Source organism: Bufo bufo, chromosome 3 (genome assembly GCF_905171765.1).
Source record: "Bufo bufo chromosome 3, aBufBuf1.1, whole genome shotgun sequence".
Classification (NCBI taxonomy): Eukaryota; Metazoa; Chordata; class Amphibia; order Anura; family Bufonidae; genus Bufo; species Bufo bufo.
Window position 1 is genome coordinate 244,948,180 of NC_053391.1, and position 22,405 is coordinate 244,970,584.

At 43.6% G+C, this 22,405-nt stretch overlaps 1 protein-coding gene across 1 annotated transcript in view; it reads right to left on the minus strand.

Moving 5' to 3' along the window:
- Nucleotides 1–1,176: 1,176 nt before the first annotated feature.
- LAMB3 (laminin subunit beta 3) overlaps nt 1,177–22,405 on the minus strand; it is a 155,770-nt gene continuing 134,541 nt past the window's right edge. The window contains exons 18-23 of the mRNA XM_040424063.1: nt 21,696–21,840; nt 9,170–9,377; nt 7,806–7,947; nt 7,303–7,479; nt 5,879–6,032; nt 1,177–4,467 (exon numbers count right to left, since the gene is read on the minus strand). Of these exons, the coding sequence (XP_040279997.1) occupies nt 4,328–4,467; nt 5,879–6,032; nt 7,303–7,479; nt 7,806–7,947; nt 9,170–9,377; nt 21,696–21,840 (966 nt within the window). The 3' untranslated portion in view covers nt 1,177–4,327. The remainder of the gene's footprint in view (nt 4,468–5,878; nt 6,033–7,302; nt 7,480–7,805; nt 7,948–9,169; nt 9,378–21,695; nt 21,841–22,405) is intronic.

Below are 22,405 nucleotides of genomic sequence, written 5' to 3' on the forward strand. Positions count from 1 at the left end.
AATGCTATACGTTAAACAAGTCTGTGAAACAATATAGCTGGCTTAGACATTTGAACAACAGATAATAATTTGACAGACTACTTTACAAAATCCTAAAACATTGTGACTTCTCCAGATAATGACAAAAATAATGACATTGCTTGGCTGCTGTGCAAAATAGGAGTACAAACATGATGTGTATTTTTATTTATTTTTTGCTGATTATGTCTCAAATCTAATCAGTTATTTCTCACCTCCTCCAACATACGTCTGGCTGTTAAGCTGGCCATACACGAGTTTGGCTGAGAGTTATTCCTCTGTACTCCACAGGAACAAGTTTGTTCAGTGGGTTAGAGAGAGCAATGGTGCTCCCAGATACATCTATGGGCTCATGCACATTGCGGTCCGCAATGCATGGGCACCGACTGTAGGGCCGCAGTATGTGGACGTAGGACCCATTCACTTGAATGGGATCCGCGATCCACATCAGATGGTCTTCACCGCAAAAAAGTAGTGCATGCACTAATTTTTTGTGGTGCAGAGGACAGAAAACCAACAGAAGCACTCTGTAGTGCTTCTGATCCGTGCCTCTGTTTCACACTGCCCATCCAGGATGGGTCCGCATCTGTGATACAGTGTGCACGCAGCCAGTGCCCGCATATTGTGGACCCGCTGTTTGCGGTCCGCAATACGGGCAACGGCCATGTGCATGAGCCCTAAGGGTATAGCCACACGATCAGGTTTCTGCATGTAGTTTTGGAAGCTGAAAACAGAAGTGGAGGATGAGGAGAGGAGGTTTAAAAAACATATATGGCATCTCCTCTTTTTTGAATTCTCTCTTGGTTTTGGCTTCCACAACTGCATGCAGAAACCTGTCTGTGTGGCTGTACCCTAAGACTTCTATTCACACGTCCATGTCCATTTCACGTCTGTAAAAAAAAAAAAGGTCAGTTTTTGGTCTATATGTCTGTTTTTTTACCTTCTGTGCGTCATCCATTTTCCACATGCACTGCTATTTTAAAAAGGGGATTTCTAAAGCATCTCCTACCAATGGTCAGTGAAAACCACTGACAAAGCACAGATGCCATCACATCACAGACCCGTAGACTTTATTAGGTGTGTGTGGTCTGCACGACGGACCAAAGTAGTGGATACTTCCTTTGTTGTGTGTGTGAATAAACACAATAAAATCAATTCATACATTTGCTGTCTACGGAGACCATGGACATCACATGTCTGTGATTCACTAATATGCGAATAAGCCCTAAGGTAGTGTTCACTCTACAGATGAGCCCTCTGCTGCGCTTTCTGTTGGGGATATATGTTTGACACCCAAAAACACAATTTAAGCGTACACCATGAAGGATACACCCAGTTTAATAAAACAAGCAAAATAGCATTGAAGATCCCCAGTGGAGGTCTAAAACACAGTGTCCCAGCCTAATGGAGTCTTCATTGTATGCAGTATTGGAGAACACGGACAGCACATGTCATCCATAATTCACTGACGTGTGAATAAGTTCTATGGCTGAGTTCACAATGCGGTTTAAGGGGGAGTACAGAGAATTCATCTGCTTTATGTTCATTTCCATCTTTTTTGCCAGATAGAACAGTGTGGAAGACCACCATCAGAAAGCTCCTTGGAGGGCTGAAATGCAGTGTGAACCCAGCCTAAAAGTGTCATCATTGTAAGCGGTGAATACATCATTGTATTCACAAATTGGTTATTTTTACAACCATTTTACACAAAACTATTGCCTTTTGCCACATTTTCCTGCAAAAAATTATTTGTGGATCCAGCCAAAATTATTAAGATTTATCTCATATATAGGCTCCTTTAAGAACAAATACACGAAAACAAAGTAACAATTATTAGTAACAATACTGAAGTCTGTAAGAAGATTTGTTACAGAACAGCACCAGATGCAGTATGGGCAAGGATGCAAGCTGTCAAGTTAGAGAAAGTTAGCAGCAACAGCGTCTTTTCAGCAGTAAAAATCATATTATATTTCTTTTATGTCTATAAAATGAAAAGTTGCCAAAATATTAGATGCCAGAAAAAGGGAGCATTGCAAGAACCATAATCTCATGATGACCTGTAAATGATGGAGGTTCTGGCTATATCAGTTGTCATTTAAAGAGCTAACAAAGGCACCAGTCCGGCAGTGTCCTTGGTATTGTGTTTTCTTTTGATTCAGTGAGATGTGATTCATCCTATTGCAAACTGTTCAATGTTACAGATTTCTTATGTGGTAAAGTACATAGTTACATAGTTAATACGGTTGAAAAAATACATAAGTCCATCAGATTCAACCAAGGAGTCCATCAAGTCCATCAAGTGTACTGATATACAAGTAGTTTAGAAAAAAGCAAACCAATTCTACTGATTCAGAATTCCTCCCAAATTTCCCCAAAAATGTGGATTTTAAAGAAAAACAAAATTTCTTGGGATGAGAGAGAAAAGAGATGTGCAAGTCGGTTCTCCTTCCAAAAGGACAAGAGTACTGGATGTCCCCATATTATGCTTCTCTGAATAAGATGTGCAAAACGATTCTCCTTCCAAAAGGACAAGAAAAATGCCTCAAGAAAAAATTGCCCTAAGTTGCCTTTGTCGCTGTCTTAGGTTTCATTAGGGAAACCACCTAGTATGCTTGAAGAGTATTGTAGTCCAGCCAACGTTGCTCTAAGTGTCTGTGAAACATATATGCACTGGCATCAGATAGACTTAGTGTTCCTTTTTTTTTTAAGGATGTAAAGTATGCTAATTTGCATATATGTGTTTCCCAGAAATTCAGAGCATCATTGGCTGGACTACAATACAGTTGTCTCTTGAGACATTCAGTTCTGTTGTCTTTTGGTTGGAGAACTGGCTTGCTCATCTCATTTCCAATGTAATATTATTACATCTCTCTTTTGAACTTATTTGTTTTCTCAAAAATCTAAGAGTATGATATACCAATTTCCAGGGCAATTAAAGCATATTTGATTTGGGTAAAATTGATTTGGAATTCTGGGCACTGAAAAAACTGCTGAGCCATGATAATTAGTAATGTTAAAAGAAACGTCAGGCAAAACAGCATTCTATAAATGTACAATATATGATCTCTATATCAAATAACACCCGATGTAATGTACAATCAGAGGTTCTTAGTAAATATATTTTGATCAAAAAATATCTGAGCCCATCCACCAACAGCAAGGTGACCTCAGTACATTTGGGAACCTTAACCTATCTCTATGGCATTTATAAAGGCGATAGGAACCCATAAAATCACTTAGAAACACTTAATAAAAACACACATAATAACCCATCCCCTTCACAGCCTTTTTTAATTAGGTGACATGTATAGCTGACTATGTGCCCCCTGCTGAAAGAAGTTTTGTTGGCACAGAGTGTCATAACAGGTCATGGCCTGCTAACCCAGAGAGGTAATAATGATAGCAGTTAGTGTTTTTACAGGTTCCCCTTGCCTTTAATTTAGATGCTTATGAATGGTATTGAAAGGTTTGGAGTTAGGTTCCCATCTGTATAGCGGTTACCTTGCTGTTGGTGGATAGGCTAAGATTTTTTCAAATCAAAATATACTTGTTAAGAACCTCTGATTGTATATTAGATGGGATGTTAGTTTATATATAGATCATATATTGTAGGCTTATAGAACGCTGCTATCCCTGATTTTCTCTTTAGCTATGACTATGGGCACCTGCGTATTTATTTCACTCTGCAGGATGCACTAGATGCAGCATGGGCCAAATGAATAGTTTTTGGCTGAACTGATGTCGCTCCGAACTTCTCCAAAGTTCAATAGACATATTTTATTATTAGACCTAACTCATGACATTTAATGATTTGGTTGTTGCAATAATTATGTTATACAGCATGTCATCAGCTAAATTTCCTTTACAATCTAAGCTCAACAGCTAAAAAACTGGAAGGTTGCATAGGGCTTGTGGGTTGGCTACTAGTTAGATGAAAACAAATGACTAATTGGTAATGACTGCTATGGGAGCCTCGTTTAACCTTTGTTAGAGTGCCTTCACACATGCCTTTTTAATGTTTTTTTTATGGAGTTTTTGAATCCAATGTCAGGAGAGGATCATAAGGTGAAGAAAGTACACAAAATGATTCTACTTCCCTTTTACTTTTGAATTCCAATTTTTGCTCCAAAAACTGCATACAAACTGGAAAATGGCATATGTGCAAGCATCATCAGAGAATGTAAAAAAAAAATAATCCATAGAATCTGGAATTAAAAGCTTGAAATATTGACCTTTTGTATACAAGCAGAGGCAAGAAGAAAATTCAAGTAACATTCAGACACAAATAAATGGCAATGTCCCACTGTTTTTAATCCCTACAGGTTGCGTAAAAGGCAGCTCTTGAACGGATGTCATCTCGCAGACTCTTGACCTCTTCTTCCATGTCCTGCAGCTCTGAAATTCTGTTCATCACAGACTCCTGACCCTCTCGAAGCTCTGCCTCAATTTCTGTAAGGAAAAAAAAAAACTTAGATACCAGCAAAGCAACATTTTGAATGTCACCTGCTTCATAGTAGCTGAGTATGCATCACTCTCATTATCACACTTTTCTTTCCCCAACTCCCATCCTAAGAGCTCATGCACACAACCGTATGTATTTTGCGGTCCACAAAAACAGATCCGCAAAGAATACGGATGACGTCTGTGTGCATTCTGTATTTTGCGGAACGGAACAGCTGGCCCCTAATAGAACAGTACTATCCTTGTCCGTAATGCGAACAATAATAAGACATGTTCTATACTTTGGTGGAACAGACATACAGAAAAGGAATGCACACCGAGTAACTTCAGTTTTTTTTGCGGACCCATTGAAATAAATGGTTCCACATACGTTCCGCAAAAAAACCGGAATGGACATGGAAAGAAAATACGTTTATGTGCATGAGCCCTTACTTACAGAACTAATAATAACCATACTCATATCTAGCTCTGGATCAAGTGTATAAGTTGAATTGGTACAACAGTCCTATGGAGAAAGAATGTTTTGTCCTGAAATCTCCTATATGTTACATGAGGTCTGAAGCTAAATATGTGAATAAATACAACTTCCAAATGTAAAATATGATAATACACACTCGACGTGTGTGTGTTGTGGGTTCTGATCACATTTTTACATGAGCCATGAAGGATGCGATGATCCATTACCATCCAATTAATAATAAGCATGCAACACTATTCCGAGTGTCAATGAGCAATGGAGACCATATATTCAAAAATACAATGGACTCTTCAGGTTAGAGCAAAACATCTTCTATCTGTATTTGACACAGTATATGCATCATGCTCTGCTACCTTTCTGTTTAGATACAAATACATGTGATGTCCCTCTGTTGCTGAATTACAGCTTTTTCCCTGTACAGTACATAGGGAGAAAGCTGTCAATCAATGGCAGGTTGGCAGGGGGAGCTGGTCCTTCATGAATACTGTGAACTGAGGAGCATGTGCACAGCATGGAGATGACCTCATTGTATACGCCAATGAAATCAAGGTCTCTCTCACTACTTCATGCTGCTCTCAGATAGGGTAGCATAAACCTGGTAACAGTTTCCCTTCTGTGCATGGAGTCCGGTTTACTTAACAACATATGTCCAGCACAGTTTCGAGCTTCCTTCATCCCAGTCTGAATGAAGGAATGAACAGAAGGCCTCTGGCTCCTAGGAACATATTGCTAATACTCTCAGACGCTTGTACAAAATGTGTAGGAAGCATTCAGATGAATATAAAAACAGTAAGACGCTAGGCTGTGCCATTCAGTCTGTTGCTTCCATAGTAAGCAACTATTAACTCTTTAACTCCTGACAGAAACTATTAATAGGAGCTGTTACATAGGATGCACATTTTGTCTTGCAGTTTATCTTACCGTTCATCTTTTTGAGCATTCCTTCTGACTCTTTGAAAAGCTGATCAGCCTCCATCTTGATATTTGCCACCTTCTGTCCCTGAGCACCAAAACTGGATGCTTGGCCTATGCGGTTCTTCAATAAGGCATATTTTTCCTGCACGGCACCTAGACCCTATACGATACATATTATAGTTTTTATTCCACGGAAATAAAGCAGTAGAGATATTATTAGTTTTGTGCAACTTGACAAAGTTTGCATCTAGCTGCATTTAGTACAGCACTCTGCTATTTCTGGCAGTCCCATATAGACACTTGCTCCATCATGACAAGGGAATGGGTCCTCGTTTCCAGAATCAGTGGGGTTCCCAACAATCGGCCCCTCACCAATCAGTTAGTAATCTGCTACTTTGTGGAGTGAAAATAACTTTCATGCTTGGCAGAACCCCTTTTAAAGGATTATTATGTTTAACAGATATGTAGCAGATATGTTCATGTTGTTTACCTCTAGCACATCTTCCCATGTTTTTCTCTTTTTATCTCAGTTTGGACTCTCCTGACCAGTTTTCATCATGTAAATCAATCACCTTGGTTTATTTACATCCTGTGTGTAGCATTTCCTGTTCCTGTGCCCAACCAAACCCATGATGCACTCCTTTTTCTGCCATAGCTTCAGCAGCACCACCGAAGCTCTCTTCACCACGGCATCCGGTGTGACACAGTGAAGGGTGTGGTTTGGGAAGACAGGTAGTTTTCTCCCAGCGTGTGCTGCTGGGCTAATTTGCAACCAGGTGGGGTTAAACACTGGATTGGATCCCAAGTGCCAGTCCTGGTTTTGGCAACACCTAGCTGTCCTTAAAAGACAGCTGGACTCAGCAGCAATCCATCTCTGTGTTGGGATCTGAGGTTTGTGCTGGGTTAGAGGGATGAGACCCGTGTGCCAGGGAAACAGGCCCCCTAAAGCTGCAATGGACTGTTTAAGGCAGAACTGCCAGCAAGGTGTGAACCAACACCAAAAAAACTACAAGGTGATTTTTGCTGTATGAACTTGCCATTGTGTGTGAATTGACACCAAGAGTGCAAAGTGACGTTTTGCTGTATGAACTTGCCATTGTGTGTGAATTAACACCAAGGCCAAGACTGCAAAGTGACATTTTGTTTTGTGAACTTGCCTCTGTTCTGCGTCCGCTTACCCTGCCTACCAGAGCGAATCCCCACACCGAGGACATAACAATCTGATGCTTTCAGCATTAATTAATGCCAGGAACGTCAGGTACTTGTGCACCTGGCCACCGGAGCCCTCCTGAATTATACTGGTCTTTCCCTACCCATTATAACTGGGGCACTTCTCTAGACACATTCACCACATAAACTGTGGCATGCCCACTGGATTTTCTAAGTATAATGAAGTGTACATGTATCCGTGCATCATATTCTGTCAGTACCTGCTGTGCATCCATAGCTTTGCTATGAGCTCCCTCAGCTGCTTGCTGAGCCTGACCAGCCTTCTGTAGACTTTCTGCAGTTCCTTTGCGCAGATTTTCCACTCGTTGTGTAAAGCCCTGAAGCTGATCATGGACATCTGTCAGCCCCCTTTCTACCGGCCCCAGAACTTGCTCAATCTGTAATGATAATTAATTCTGGTCAATTTTTTATGGCTTCACATAAAAAATCTTTTTACAAAGCAGAATAAAGTATTAATACTTCTTGGACCTTTACATTTATAACCATACACAGAAACATCCACATAAATAGAAGATGATCTCCAGCCCTTGTCTTGAATAATTAGCATTAAAATCCATCTTGAATCAAATCTGATCCAGAGTATATACATGGAAAACAGGTTTTATAATTATTTCTCAGTAACTCCATGGTTATAATCAATCCACAGTCTCTAAGATGTATGTAATGTTATACAAAATAGTAAATGCGCTCCACTGTGTCTCACCTCTTGCATACGATCCTGGATTTGCAGCAAAGATGTGCTTGATCCACGGATTTTATCTTCCGCTTCCTGGAGGATTCTCCTTGCTTGATTAATATTACCTACCACATCATCCACATTTTCTTCAACATTGATTGCTTTGTTCCTAAGGTTTAAAAGTTTAAAGAAACCCATTATTCAGGATCCTATACTGATTCACACAATTTAAGTAATATGAATAATTATAAGAGTTGAGCAAATTAATTCCCAAAAAAACAGATTTCAGCTGAATCTGAATATTTTGTGTTAGATTTGGATGAATCTCTCAAAATGGCAGCCACTATTTTACATGTCTGAAGACAGAGAAGAAGGCATCTGCAAACAAATAGGAATACTTTGTGGACCATGCTTTATTATTTTCAGGAAAACAAGGATCAGCATTTTAACAGGGTTCAACGACCCACTTTCTTCCATGTGTGGCCATTTGAATTACATGTAATGGCACATCCCTAGGGATCCCCATAGATCCTCAGTATGAAGGCCTCAGTTCTGCTTATAAATTATAGTTGTTCCCTGTACAGCAGAACTTCCATCCACCAGTCGTGCAGGAAATGAAGCTGTGTTTTAGTTCACTGTACAGTGGACTGAAGCAACAGTGTGCTAGGACATACTCAAGGTAACCTTGTGCTCTTTATCCTTGAGATCAGTGGGGGGAACTGAAGACCAGACCCCGGTTATATCACCATGACATGTCCTAATGATATGCCATACCATTAAAATATAGAAGTGCCCCTAAAATAGTAAACAAAGGATTAACTAAGATAAAACTTAATGTAAATTTGTTATAACCTTGTCAAGTTCTCCGGGAACAGTTTGTATGAGTGTCCGACTGTCCCCCAATGTCTGCCAGAGAAAACAAGGGCTATGTGGGATAACTATATGAGTGTATTACCGTCTCAAAGAAAATTTCCCACCACTTAAAGTGATGACATATCGGTGAAATGTAATAACTACCTAATGTTAAGTTATTATCTGGGGGAGAAAACAGAACTTGTACAGCATGCAGTATGGGGGGCTGTACACTTTAATATAGCGCTGAGAAGCGAGTTAGATCAAAGCATAGCATTGTGGATGTGCGATCCAGTTCTGTTCTTCTCCCCCAGATACCTAATGTTAAGTTCTCTGCTGGATTACACTGTTATAATGCAATAAACTTCACGGTTTATTTAAACTCATAATTAAACCAGTAGAAAATAGAAGGCCCAATGTAATTCAGATATTTTTATGGAATTTACATGGGATGTTTGGAATACAGAGATTAGTCTTGTTAATTAATATATAATGTTCATTCTGTCCATCATTGGTGTAAATCTATTTTATAGACCTACCTGGCTTCTTCAGCCTCATTCTGCAGTTTCTTTGCTTTGGCAATGTCCTCTTTTGTTTGAGACAGCACTGCATCAACATTAGGCAATTTTCCTGCTATGTTCCTTATTTCTTTCATTTTCCTCTGAAGAGAAGAGGCATCAACAGGTAGCTTGAGTGACAACACATACTCGCTAACCTCTTGGATAGTGGCTGGATCTGTGGAAGGCTCTATGGGCAAACAGAAGCAAAATTACTGTACTGTATAGTCAACAGGGTAAGGCCTTATTCACATGTCAGTGTTTGGTCAGTGATTTCCATCAGTGATTGTGGACTAAAACAAGCAGTGGAGCCTACACTGAGATAAAGTATCTGGAAAAATTTGCACCTGTTTTTGTGTTTTTTTGTTTTTTTATACACACACCTTGTTTTGGCTCACAATCGTTTATGGAAATCACTGACCGAACACTGACCATGTAAATAAGGCCTTACAAGATACATATAATACATACAATGCATTCGGAAAGTGTTTAGACCCCTTTCACTTTTTTAACATATTGTTATGTTGTGGCATTTATATATAAGCACATACATACAGTCTCATATACATATACAAGCACATAAATACAATGTATTGGAAAAGTCTTCAGACTCTCACTTTCTTTACGTGTTGTTAAATTGCAGTCTTGTGCCAAAATTTGTGATGAGTGAACCGGTTCGTCCTGCTTTCAATATGACCGCTAAAGCGGGACTTCCTTAGTCTTGAGCATGTGCCATTACTGTGAGCAGAAACTTATGCATGAATGTATTACATAACAAATCCAAACCTGGATTTGTGGCGTACGCCACAATCATTAACGAATCTGGGTTTGGATTCGTAACAGCGCATGCGCGAGACTAATGAAGTCTCATGTTAACAACGGCTATATTGAAATAGTCTCATCCAAGGCAATACATCTACGGAGATAGGATTCTCAATGAAAATTTGAAATTAATTTGGTTTGTCCCAAGCAGGACGAACCAGTTCGCTCATCACTAACCAAAATTTAAAAAGAAATCAAGTTTTTCCCCATTAATCTGCATTCAATACCCCATAATGGGAAATTGCAAAGTTATTAAAAAGGTAAAACAAAAATAAAAATTTTGCATGGATAGAAGTATTCAGACTCTTTGTTATGACACTTGAAATTTTGTTCTGGGGACCTCCCATCTCTCTTGATCATCTTTGAAATGTTTCTTCTCCTTGATTGGTGTCCACCTGTGGTAAATTCAGTTGACTGGATATTATTTGAAAAGACACCCCCCTGTCTATATAACTCTTTCAAGACCTGGCCACCCCACCAAACTAAGTAATCTGGAGAGAAGGGATTTGGTAAGAGAGGTGACCAAGAACCCAATGGTCACTCTGGCTGAACTCCAAAGATCCTGTATGCAGATGGGAAAAACTTCCTGAAGGTCAACTGTCACTGCAGCACTCTACTAATATGGGCTTTATGACAGAGTGGCCACAAAGAATGCTCTCCTCAGTAAAAGACACATCAAAAAGCCTCCTTTGAGTTTGCAACAAAAAAAAAGCACCCAAAGGACTCTCAGACTGTGAGAAATGAGATTCTCTGGTCTGATGAAACCATGATTGAACTACCTCATTTCTAAGTGTCATGTCTAGCAGGGACCCAGCACCATTCATCACCTGACTGATACCATCCCTACAGTGAAGCATGGTGATAGCAGCATCATACTGTGGTGGTGTTTTTTCAGGGGCTAGGACAGGGAGACTGGTCAGGGTTAAGGCAAACATGAATGGAGCAAAATGCTGAGATATTCTTAATGAAAACCTGATACAGAGTGCTCTGAACCTCAGGCTAGGCCGAAGGTTCACCTTTCAACAAGACAATGACCCTAAGCAGACCGCCAAGACCACACATGAGTGGCTTAGAGACAACTTTGTGAATGTCCTTGAGTAACCAGGCCACAGTCCTGGCTTGAACCCAATCGAACATCTATGGAGAACCTGAAAATGGCTGTCCACTGTTGGTCCCTAACCAACCTAACAGAACGTGAGAAGATCTGCAGAATATTGGCAGCTGTAATGGCTGCCAAAGGACCTTTAACTAAGTCCTAAGTAAGGGCTCATGCCCACATTCTTAAGGGCTCAGTGCCCGTATTGTGGACCGTAAATGGCCAGTCTGCAATATACGGGGGTGCAGACCCCTTGACTTGAATTGGTCCGCAATCCACAACACATGACCGAAGATAGGACTTCACCTATCTTTTGCAGAATGGAGACACGGATTGTAAGCCCACAGAAGCAATACAAAGTGCTTACGTGGGCTTCCCATCTGTGCCTCCGGTCCGCAGCATGGGCACTGAGTCTGAATATTTATGTCAATGCAATATTTTAGTATGGCAGAGGTTTAAACCCCACTGATCAGATACATATCCCCTATCCTGAGGACAACCCCTTTACAATTTCCCATACACATCAACTAACATCTGGAGCTGGAATTCTCCTGCAAAAAAGCACCATCAAATACAAGTGCAAAAAATGCCATTAAAACACAAAAGTTCAGAAAAACACCAGCTAAAATCAATGGGTGGCAGCACACTAATGCTAGCTTTACAGCCACCTGCTGTGTTTTCTTCCATTACCATAGCCCTGTGTGAACCTGGCCATAAGAAGAGGTTGGGTTGGTTGCACCCCGCTTTGTTGGGGTAAGTTTTTTGACAGAACTTAAAATAACCCTTTGGTTGTAGTATGTATTTTTTTTATAAAATGCGAGGGTCTGTATTTAAGGATTGACATTGCAATCAGAGAGAAGATATATCCTATTTTTTGCAAGTATTCTCTACATGTATTTAAGTTCAATATCTATGAACAAATGACAGCATTGTAGGCTCCAAACCTTGATCCAAACCGTTTATTACAGCTGGTACATCCACCAAAAAAGATTGTGATGTTTCAGCGGAAAAAATGCTTTTACCATGCATGCTTAAATACTTTTTTCCAGCAAAACATCTCAATCTTTTTTTTGTGGTGGATGCACCTGCTGTAATAAACGGTTTGCAGCAAGATGTGGAGCCTGCAATCCTGTGATTTGTTCATACATTTTGAATTATCTGGATGGTTTGTCAGGTGGTCATGGGCGGGTGGAAGTCCAGGTTTGCTGATCCCTCCTTTGTCTACTAGTGTCTTTAGATACAGAATCTATTCTGATATGCCCTTGTACTGAAATCCCCCTCTACTACAGTGTCCTGTAGGATCACCGTGTACTGTATAAGCTGTCAGTGGTGTCGTTTTTAAAGCCTCACTGAAGCTCTAATGATTTGACAGTAATACCTGGCACAACTCTGATCTCTCCCTGTTATATTATCTGAAATCCAAAGCAGGACTGGCCCCAGTGACAACCAAAACACGCACTCTGCCCACTTCAAACAGGTCCATCAATGCAATCCCAGAGGTTTAAGTTTCATAGGCCTTCAGCTAGGCAAGAAAGACTAAGATGTCCAGAGCCGAGTCCAGATTTATTTACAATTTTGACACCATTATTTCAAAAAGTCGTAATATTAAAGCAGAGTTGTATAGTTTTCTCTGAATTTAGTGTTAGGATCATAGATTGTTTTATGGCATGATATATAAGGTATTGACATGTTTAATGTTTATTCATTATCAATGATCAGTGAGTCTATGGTTCTTTTCTGTGATTTTATATGGAGCTGTCTTCATAGCATCTTTTATTTTATTTTGTTTTATCAGATATGAGTGATCCGGGACACATTTTTGTTGTAACCCATAGTGATCCAAAAACTCACCTTGATCCTAAGATAACTGCAGCTACTGAAGAAGGGGACAGGAGCCCTGAAATGCATCTAGATTCCATGCTTTACTAGCCTATGATATGATAATGCATCACTCTATACCTCTATATTACCCAGGATTGCATTTGTTCATGGTTGAATACTGTGAATCAGTCCACAAGCTATAAACAAGCATTGTTGGCATTTCTATTATACGCTAAATCTATTATATAAAGCATAAAAAAGACTGCTTATGTTAGAAATATAATTTTTCCACTGTACAGCTGTTCATCCATGTGAACCCACTCCAGTTGCGCAAGCAATAGGAAGCCAGCATCTCACTGATCAAAAACTCCAAAATGCCTATGGGTTACAAGCTACTCTCGGTAGTGCTTATGCACTATGAAACTAAGGAGATGCCAAAGACATATGCAAGATTCCTGGCTACAGCGAGTGACCAGCACAGATCTACTGGCCAGTTAAAACAATATCGATTCAGTTCAGCAGGTTTTAGCAGCCCTGAAGGTAGAGTGGCAGAGTCAGTGAACTCGACAAACTTCTCTTTATTGGGAAAGCCAGCTATATTTACATTACATGTCACACTTGATCATGAGAGCTGGTTTATAGTTTAGACAATTCCAAGACACAGGGGTCCTCTGATCATGTAGCTGTCCTTTGAAATCAAGCATAAATGCCAGTTTGTCAAAGTTTCTTTTCAACTTATTGAATTAGAATTGGAAGCCTGAAATCCAGCTTATCCAGAATGAACATATGACAGCAAGGTGTCAGAAAGAACACAGCAGTTCTTGTATAAAAATTCCTACGCTAGCCCAATTGCTTACAGTGTGACCAACCAAATGTAGATGAGACTGCAGTGTATGGTCCTATTATAGCACTATCCTGTGCTGGGAGATCACCGCACATAGCTTGCAGCTTATAAAACATCATGTTGTCAAAAAATCTGATTGTAATAGTTAATTGACATATTATAACATCAAGAAAAATAAAGGTCTCAGCATTAATTTTTAATAGTGTACAGCAGACCCTTTTACACATATCCCTTCATAATCTGCCAGTGTGTGGTAAAGAGTCTGAGCTGAAAAGATATGGGTTGTGATAGCCCTACATTTAGAGTATGTTCAAACTCACAAAAAAAGCAGGATTTCAGTAAAAACAAGATGTCTTAAAAAAATACAACGATCTGCATTATTTGCTGTACATAAACGGGAAGGAGAAAAAAATCTCACATTTCACAAACAATGCAACACAGCAGTATGGGGGACATTTATCAAGAACTGTGTTTGCTTTGCCAGTCTTGGTAACTTCTGTGCTTTCATCATATTTAGGCCTCTTTCACACTACAGTATGTCCATTTCACTGTTTTGCGTTCCGTTTTTAACGGATCCGTTGTTCCGTTTTTTTGGTTCCGTTGTGTTTCCGTTTCGTCGTTCCGTTCCGTTTTTCCTTATGGCATATACAGTATACAGTAATTACATTGAAAAAATTGGGCTGGCCATAACATTTTCAATAGATGGTTCAGAAAAAACGGAACGGAAACGGAAGACATACGGATGCATTTCCATATGTGTTCCGTTTTTTTTGCGGACCCATTGACTTGAATGGAGCCACGGACCGTGATTTGCGGGCAATAATAGGACATGTTCTATCTTTCAACGAAACGGAAATACGGAAACGGAATGCATACGGAACACATTCCGTTTTTTTTGCGGAACCATTGAAATGAATGGTTCAGTATACGGACCGTATACGGACCGCAAAAAACGGACCGCAAAACGGAAAAAAAAAACGGTAGTGTGAAAGAGGCCTTAAGCAGAGGCACACACCACTCATAGATTTGGTGCATTCTCCCGTTGGCCTTGCAACAGTTTAAAATCAACGGCAGCATTCTAGATTTCTGCCTTTATTCACACCAGAAAACTGACATTCTTCTGAAAATGTGGCACGAAGCCGGAAAAGTCGCAAAAAAGTGTGCAACAACATTTTTGACAAAAAGAGGCGTATACAGCATAGTAAATGTGCCTCTATGTATTTAATTTGTGCTCGGATCGGCTCATGCTGAGAGGGTACCCTACCTAAGCCTATACTCCACCCCCCCAACCTAGAAGCAGCAGAGTTATGCCGGAACTGCTTATCGAAGGGTAGCCTAAAGGGGGCTACCCCAATGATGAGACCTGAAAGAAGGGAGGGCTCCTGGGTGGGTTGAAATCGTTCGAACCGACAAGTGGGGGGAGGAGGGCCAGGTTTAAATAGTGAACGCCCCGCCTCCCCTCACACAAATGCGGCACTCTTAATTGCCTACCACTTGTTCGGATCGGCTCATGCTGAGAGGGTACCCTACCTAAGCCTATACTCCACCCCCCCAACCTAGAAGCAGCAGAGTTATGCTGGAACTGCTTATCGAAGGGTAGCCTAAAGGGGCCAAAAGAATCATGCATAGGAGTTTGAAAACTTGATACCAGAAACTACAGACCAAAACTCGAAAGCCAATTATATTTCGTATAAGGATCCGGGATATTATGCATGGAACACGCGGAACTGCGACGACCCAACCGTTTGATGACATGTACTGGCACCTTATGCATGGACGCCGCCGCTGCCGCGCCCATGCGGAAGGAATGTCCTGTGATCCAGCGAGGACCGACCCCTGAACCTGTCAACTAACCTGAATGTACGTAAGAAAGGCCGCGGTGGTTAGCCGAGCATTGCCTAGTTCGAGTACGGGAGAACATGCCGCTTGGACTAAATACTACGCAGCCAAGCCTCCAAGGCCTGCATCGGACACCATCTGCTGTCCGTGGGAAAGTATCTGACCGCCACTGATTGCCCCAGCCGTGACGTCTTGGACGAGGCCAAGGTGAGGACATAGATGGACCCGCGCCGGATGAGCTGACCTTTCCGCAAGCACCCAGCCAGTGTATTGGTGCCCATGAGCTCGCCTGACCTGAGTAATCCATGGAAAGCCAGGTACAAGGCTGTTTCTACCAGAGCGCTAACCTGCGGCCCGAACGGTTTGCCCCTGCAGTTTGCCTGTCACGGCCTGAACAAGCTACCGGTAAATGGCTGACGCCCATGTAGTTTCACAACAGACATCTTGCGCAAACCCTTCGACGCCGCTTTGATCGGGTGGGCGGAGAAGAGTGACGGTAGGTCCGGATGTAGCCTGTACCAATGGTGCTGAATACCTGCCATGTATAGTTAACAATGCTATAGGACAGGTTTAATTGAGAGTGGCAAAAACCCCGACAAAGCCCAATAGGTGAGTGATAGGCCCCCGGTGGCCGGGTAGGTGTTCTCATATGTCTGAAACAGGCGCCAAGCTGTCTTGTAAGCCCTCAGAGTATTACTGGCCAAGGAATTGGCCATCAGTCTCTTAGCTACGGTGAGATGGGAGACTAGTCCCAGCGCAGCTGGGCCTGCTGAGGAATTTTTATTTATTTTTTTACCTCCATGCGTGAGAGACTCTAATGGCGGAGTCCTGTGTGTAAACCTAAAGCGGAGAAGCCATGCGCGAGAGACTAATGGCGGAGCCATGCGTGAGAGACTAATGGCGGAGTCATATGTGTAAAACTAAAACGGAGAAGCTCTGCGTGAGGGACTCTAATGGCGGAGTCATATGTGTAAAACTAAAACGGAGAAGCCATGCGTGAGAGACTCAGATGGCGGAGTCATATTTGCAACCCAAAACGGGGAAGCCATGCGCGAGACTCCAATGGCGGAGACATATGTGTGAACCTAAACGGAGAAGCCATGCGTGAGAGACCAATGGTGGAGCCACATGTGCAACCCAAAACGGAGAAGCCATGCGTGAGAGACTCCAATGGCGGAGTCACATGTGCAAACCCAAAACGGAGCAGCCATGCGTGAGAGACTCTAATGGCGGAGTCATATGTGCCAACCTAAAACGGAGAAGCCAGGCGTGAGAGACTAATGGCGGAGTCGTACGTGCAAAACTCACACCAAGAAGCCATGCGTGAGAGACTCTAATGGCGGAGTCATATGTGTAACCTAAAACGGGGAAGCCATGCGTGAGACTCTAATGGCGGAGACATATGTGTGAACCTAACGGAGAATCCATGCGTGAGAGACTAATAGCGGAGTCATATGTGTAACCTAAAACGGAGCAGCCATGCGTGAGAGATTCTAATGGCGGAGTCATATGTGCCAACCTAAAACGGAGAAGCCATTCGTGAGAGACTCTAATGGCGGAGTCATATGTGTAAACCTAAAACGGAGCAGCCATGCGTGAGAGATTCTAATGGCGGAGTCATATGTGCCAACCTAAAACGGAGAAGCCAGGCGTGAGAGACTAATGGCGGAGTCGTATGTGTAAAACTCACACGGAGCAGCCATGCGTGAGAGACTCAGATGGTGGAGTCATATGTGCAAACCCAAAACGGGGAAGCCATGCGTGAGAGACTCTAATGGCGGAGTCATATGTGCCAACCTAAAACGGAGAAGCCAGGCGTGAGAGACTAATGGCGGAGTCGTATGTGTAAAACTCACACGGAGCAGCCATGCGTGAGAGATTCTAATGGCGGAGTCATATGTGTAACTAAAACGGAGAAGCCATGCGTGAGAGACTCTAATGGCGGAGTCATATGTGTAAACCTAAAACGGAGAAGCCAGGCGTGAGAGACTCTAATGGCGGATCCGTATGTGTAAAACTAACACTGAGAAGCCATGCGTGAGAGACTCAAAAATGTATTTTTATTTTTTTATTTTTTTTCACTATCAACCACTTAAGCAGCTCCCGTATGGGCACAGCTCTGAATACGAGCATGAAGAGCATGGTATAACGCAGATCACCTGCACGGACTAACTAACATCCTGTGCCTAACTAACCCCCTTGGCACCTTATGTACGGCCGGCAGCAGGAAGCCAGCCACCGCCTATGATCTGCTCCCTCTGACCGAGCCTAGTACTCCTTCCCCTGATCCCTGCCTACCTAACGGCACGGCGGCCCATGCCAGACTTTATTGAAGATGAGGAGCCTTACCCCCCAGCCGCGTGGGGAGCTCACGCTGCTCCCTGGCAGAATGCACCAGTGCGGGGGAGCCCCCCTCCTCAGCTAGGGCCGACCCACCGCCGGCTGGACACTCGTACCGCGTGGGGAGCAGCGGCGCTCCCTGGCAATGTGCACCGGATCAGAGGGAGCCCTTCCTTTACCGTGGGCCCCGGCCCCCGCTGGTTTGAACCGTGTGCCGCGTGAGGAGCCGCACAGCTCCCTGGCATTGTGCGCCGGTGCGGGAGTGCCCCCCTCACCTAGGGGCTGGTTATTGTGACTGGAACCCGCTGGGAGACTGAAGCCTAACTGGACCTACCTGTGACTGTGAAGGCTGACCTCCCAGGCCGTGGCTGACCCACGTGCGTAGTCGTGACGCAACTACCCGTAGATGCCCACCCAGTGCCTGTAGTTAACGGGAGTGCGACCGAGTCTGTGGATGTGACCGACTAGCCCCTGTAGTCGTGAGGGGACCCTACATCGAGAGTAGCGGTAACGGACCATCGCCTGTAGACGTGGTAGTATTACCTCGTGAGTCTGTTGACATGAGACCAATGCCTGCAGTCGTGGCCGGTCTTAATAATGAGTCTATAGTCGTAACGGATTTGTGCCTGCAGTCGTGGCAGGGCTTTAAAGCGGGTCTGTAGTTGTGACAGACTGATGCCTGCAGTCGTGGCAGGACGTTATAACGAGTCTGTAGTCGTGACAGACTGATGCCTGCAGTCGTGGCAGGGCTTTATAACGGGTCTGTAGTCGTGACAGACTGATGCCTGCAGTCGTGGCAGGACTTTATAACGAGTCTGTAGTCGTGACAGACTGATGCCTGCAGTCGTGGCAGGGCTTTATAACGGGTCTGTAGTCGTGACAGACTGTTGCCTGCAGTCGTGGCAGGGCTTTAGAGCGGGTCTGTAGTCGTGACAGACTGATGCCTGCAGTCGTGGCAGGGCTTTATAAGGAGTCTGTAGTCGTGACAGACCTGGCAAAGCAACATTCCTATCTATACCATTTTTATTTATTTATTTATTTATTTAATTTTATTTTTTCTTTTCCCCCCCACCAAAGGCCACGACTGTAGGCGCCACCCTGTAAGAGATGCGCCAGAGGCCTGGACATAATAGTCCACCATCCCCCGTCCCCCAAGCCTATGCAGGAGAAAAGAGGGGGTTGGACCCCGCATGCACCACCCCTGACTCACCTGGCGGCCATGACAGCCACGAACCCCACAGTATCGTAAGTTAGCCCACCACCTGTGGACCTGAATAACCAAGGACAGACGTGTGAGTGAGCGCACGCCGGCTGGGCGACCCTTCACTCATGCCACCGCTCCCTAGCTAACCACCGGATTATTGTGACTGTGCCCGAACCAACCCCCTGACTGACCGTATGGGCTTACGGGCGGCCCGGCTGCGTGCGGAAAGTGATTCCAAATTTATTTAAATTTTTTTTTTATTTTTTTTTTTACTCCTGCCTTAGTACCTAGCCACTGTGCCTGAGCAGAGGAGCCCTGCACCTGGACTGCAGTACCAGTATGGGCCTGTAGGTGTCGCCCTCTATCAAGCCAGGACCTGCTGGAGCGCAGCAAGCCAGTGATTCCCTTCTAGGTAAGAATTAACCATTGAAATCATAACTTGTTATACAGTGCACATGTCTGAGTATCTGCTTATCTTGTCTTGCCTGAGTTTGGCGCAGTAAAGAAGACGAGTTTATTCTGCAGCGGATTCCTAGACATGACTGAAAGTCACATAAGCATGTCCACCTTCACTGCCTCGCTAATTGTAATTACCAGGAGAACGTGCATCAGGATCGGCTGTGAGGGATTTGCGCTCCGCCATGTGGAACATTGCATCCCGTGCCCACCACTATCGACTATTTGTACAGGGAAAGCCGCGGCGTATTAATCGCCTATAGGTTTCAGCTTCCGCCCCCTGATCCTGCAGCTGGACCTCCACTTACTGATTGCAGCTAATGAATAGATCCCTGTGTGAGCGGACGGCGTTTTCCTCTACGGCGGAACAAATGTTTATGTTCTGATACGGGAGTGAGTGATATATAACGCTGCGTCGTGGAGCCGACGGCCGGCGTGACCGATGCTCAGGGTATGCGAGCGGACGTCGTGACCCGTCGCTGCTGAGCCACAGGTGAGGGGTGCCCGCCTGGGGGACGCTGCATGTGGGAGCGGGGGTGCTTGACGCAGGGCCTGGAGCGGATCGGGGTGCCTGTATCGGGGTGCCGGAAGCGATCGGGAGTGCGGGCAGTCTCCATCGCAGCTGGGGACCGGCGGCACGCTCGGCAGCCCCACATGTTATACATAGCGAGACGGGTGTACAAGCCACCCTGCCTACCTAATCACCGTAGCGACGAGCCCGACGCAGCCGATCCCCCGATCCTCCAGTGACGCACGCCCTTCTCTGGCACCAACCCACAAGCCGATTCGAAATCGTTCGAACCGACAAGTGGGGGGAGGAGGGCCAGGTTTAAATAGTGAACGCCCCGCCTCCCCTCACACAAATGCGGCACTCTTAATTGCCTACCACTTATGTCAATCTAAAGGTACAAGAGCACTTGTAGCACTTGCGTTTGATACTGGAGAGACATGATCTAGCTCAGGAAGGTAATCCCATACAGGTTGTTCCGTTATTAATATCATAAGCTGACATTGTAAGACAGCAGCTTGGCCTATTTCTCAGACATGTAGTCTAATTAAGCAGTCTGCACAGGTAACACCTGAATGTAAAGCACATGTCCAAGGTCTAGACATAGTGGGGCACATTTACTAATGAGTTTGCGCTTGTTTTTAGTCTAAAAAATGCTGTTTTGGATAGTCTTATTTTTTTGTTGCATTTACTACTAAAATTGCGCACGTTTTGGAGGCTTTGGAGACTTGTCATCTATTTAGATTTTTTTAGACTAATACAAGTTTTCTAACTTTTGCAACTTTTTTCGATCTATTCATGTAGGTGTGCCTTTTTTTGTGCCTGAATTAGTCACAAAAACAGTCTAAGGGCTCATGCATACGACCGCGTGCTGGCAGGTGGCAAATTGTGGTCCGCAATGCACGGGCACCGACCGTGGGGCAGCTGCATGTGGATCACAGACCCATTCACTTGAATGGGGTCCGCGATCCGCATATGACAGTCCACACCGCAAAAAAGTAGTGCATGCACTACTTTTTTGTGGTGCGGAGGCATGGCCAGAAACCCCACGGAAGTACAACGTAGTGCTTCCGTGGGGTTCCGATCCGTGCTTCCGCACAGCATCTCCGGGTTTGAGGACCCATTCAAGTGAATGGGTCTGCATCCATGATGCGGGGTGCACTCGGCCGGTGCCCCGTGTATTGCGGACCCTCCGTATGCGTGCCGCAATATGGCCACAGCGGGGCACGGGTCGTGTGCATGAGCCCTAACTTTTACTCCACTCCAGGGCTGGCGTACTTTTCTTTTTTTGTTTTAAGTTGTGAAGTGTGACTTTTTTAAATTAAAAGTTGCACCTTTTTTATGTGCAAATAAATTAGACCAGTCTAAAAAAAAAAAGAAATACACCTCTAATTTTACACCTAAAAACAGGCGAGCTTGATAAATGTGCCCCAGTGTATGTGGTTTAACAGGTATAACATGATCTGCTCTTTATTCCGAACAAAGGGTAATAAAACATTTTCTAGTTACTATACTATCCATTGACATCTGTTACTTACCAGTAAAATACAAACTATAGCAAAGGGATACCTTGCTTACCTGTTAAGAAGTCTCTAACTTGCTTTATAAACTGTCTGGTGCTCCCAATATCTTGTTCCATGCGAGTCCTAGTCCTGGTCACTTGTTCTGACAGCTGTTGGGCACTGTCCTTGATTTGGTTGGATGTTTTTTCAGCTTCCTGTATCTATTAAGCAGACATTGAACAGGTCAAGTAGGTTTTTCATCTGTATACATTTCATGCTCCGATGCCCCCCCTTCCCTGGCCTGGGCAAAAGGAATTTTTCTGCAGGTAAGGTGACGTGCCGGGTTTCTGCTAGATGTAGGCTAGGGCAGCGCTAAAGCCTGCCCATTAGTACCATTGACGTCATTGGAAACATTGCTAGGCGGAAGCCTCCGACTAGTAGTGTAAACATCTCAGAGGGGCTGCATGGGTGAAGAAGGGGATATATCCGGGTTCAGATATGAACACGGACAACCCCTTTAAGAAAACTGCTTTATGGCAGTCCCAGGGTCCATAAACACAATGAACTGAAGGGGATGTAATTGACTTCTATGGGACAGTTTTCTAGGCACGCTCTGTGTCCTGTGCAGAGGTCATTGGACACGGAAAGAATAGATAAGCTCTGACAATTACCTATTGTGAATGGTAAATCTTATCTTTTCTGTCATTCTAATCCATCCTGTAATGATATCACCTCTGTCTATAGATAAGCAGATGACTGCAGTAAAGTGATATTTACAGACCAAGG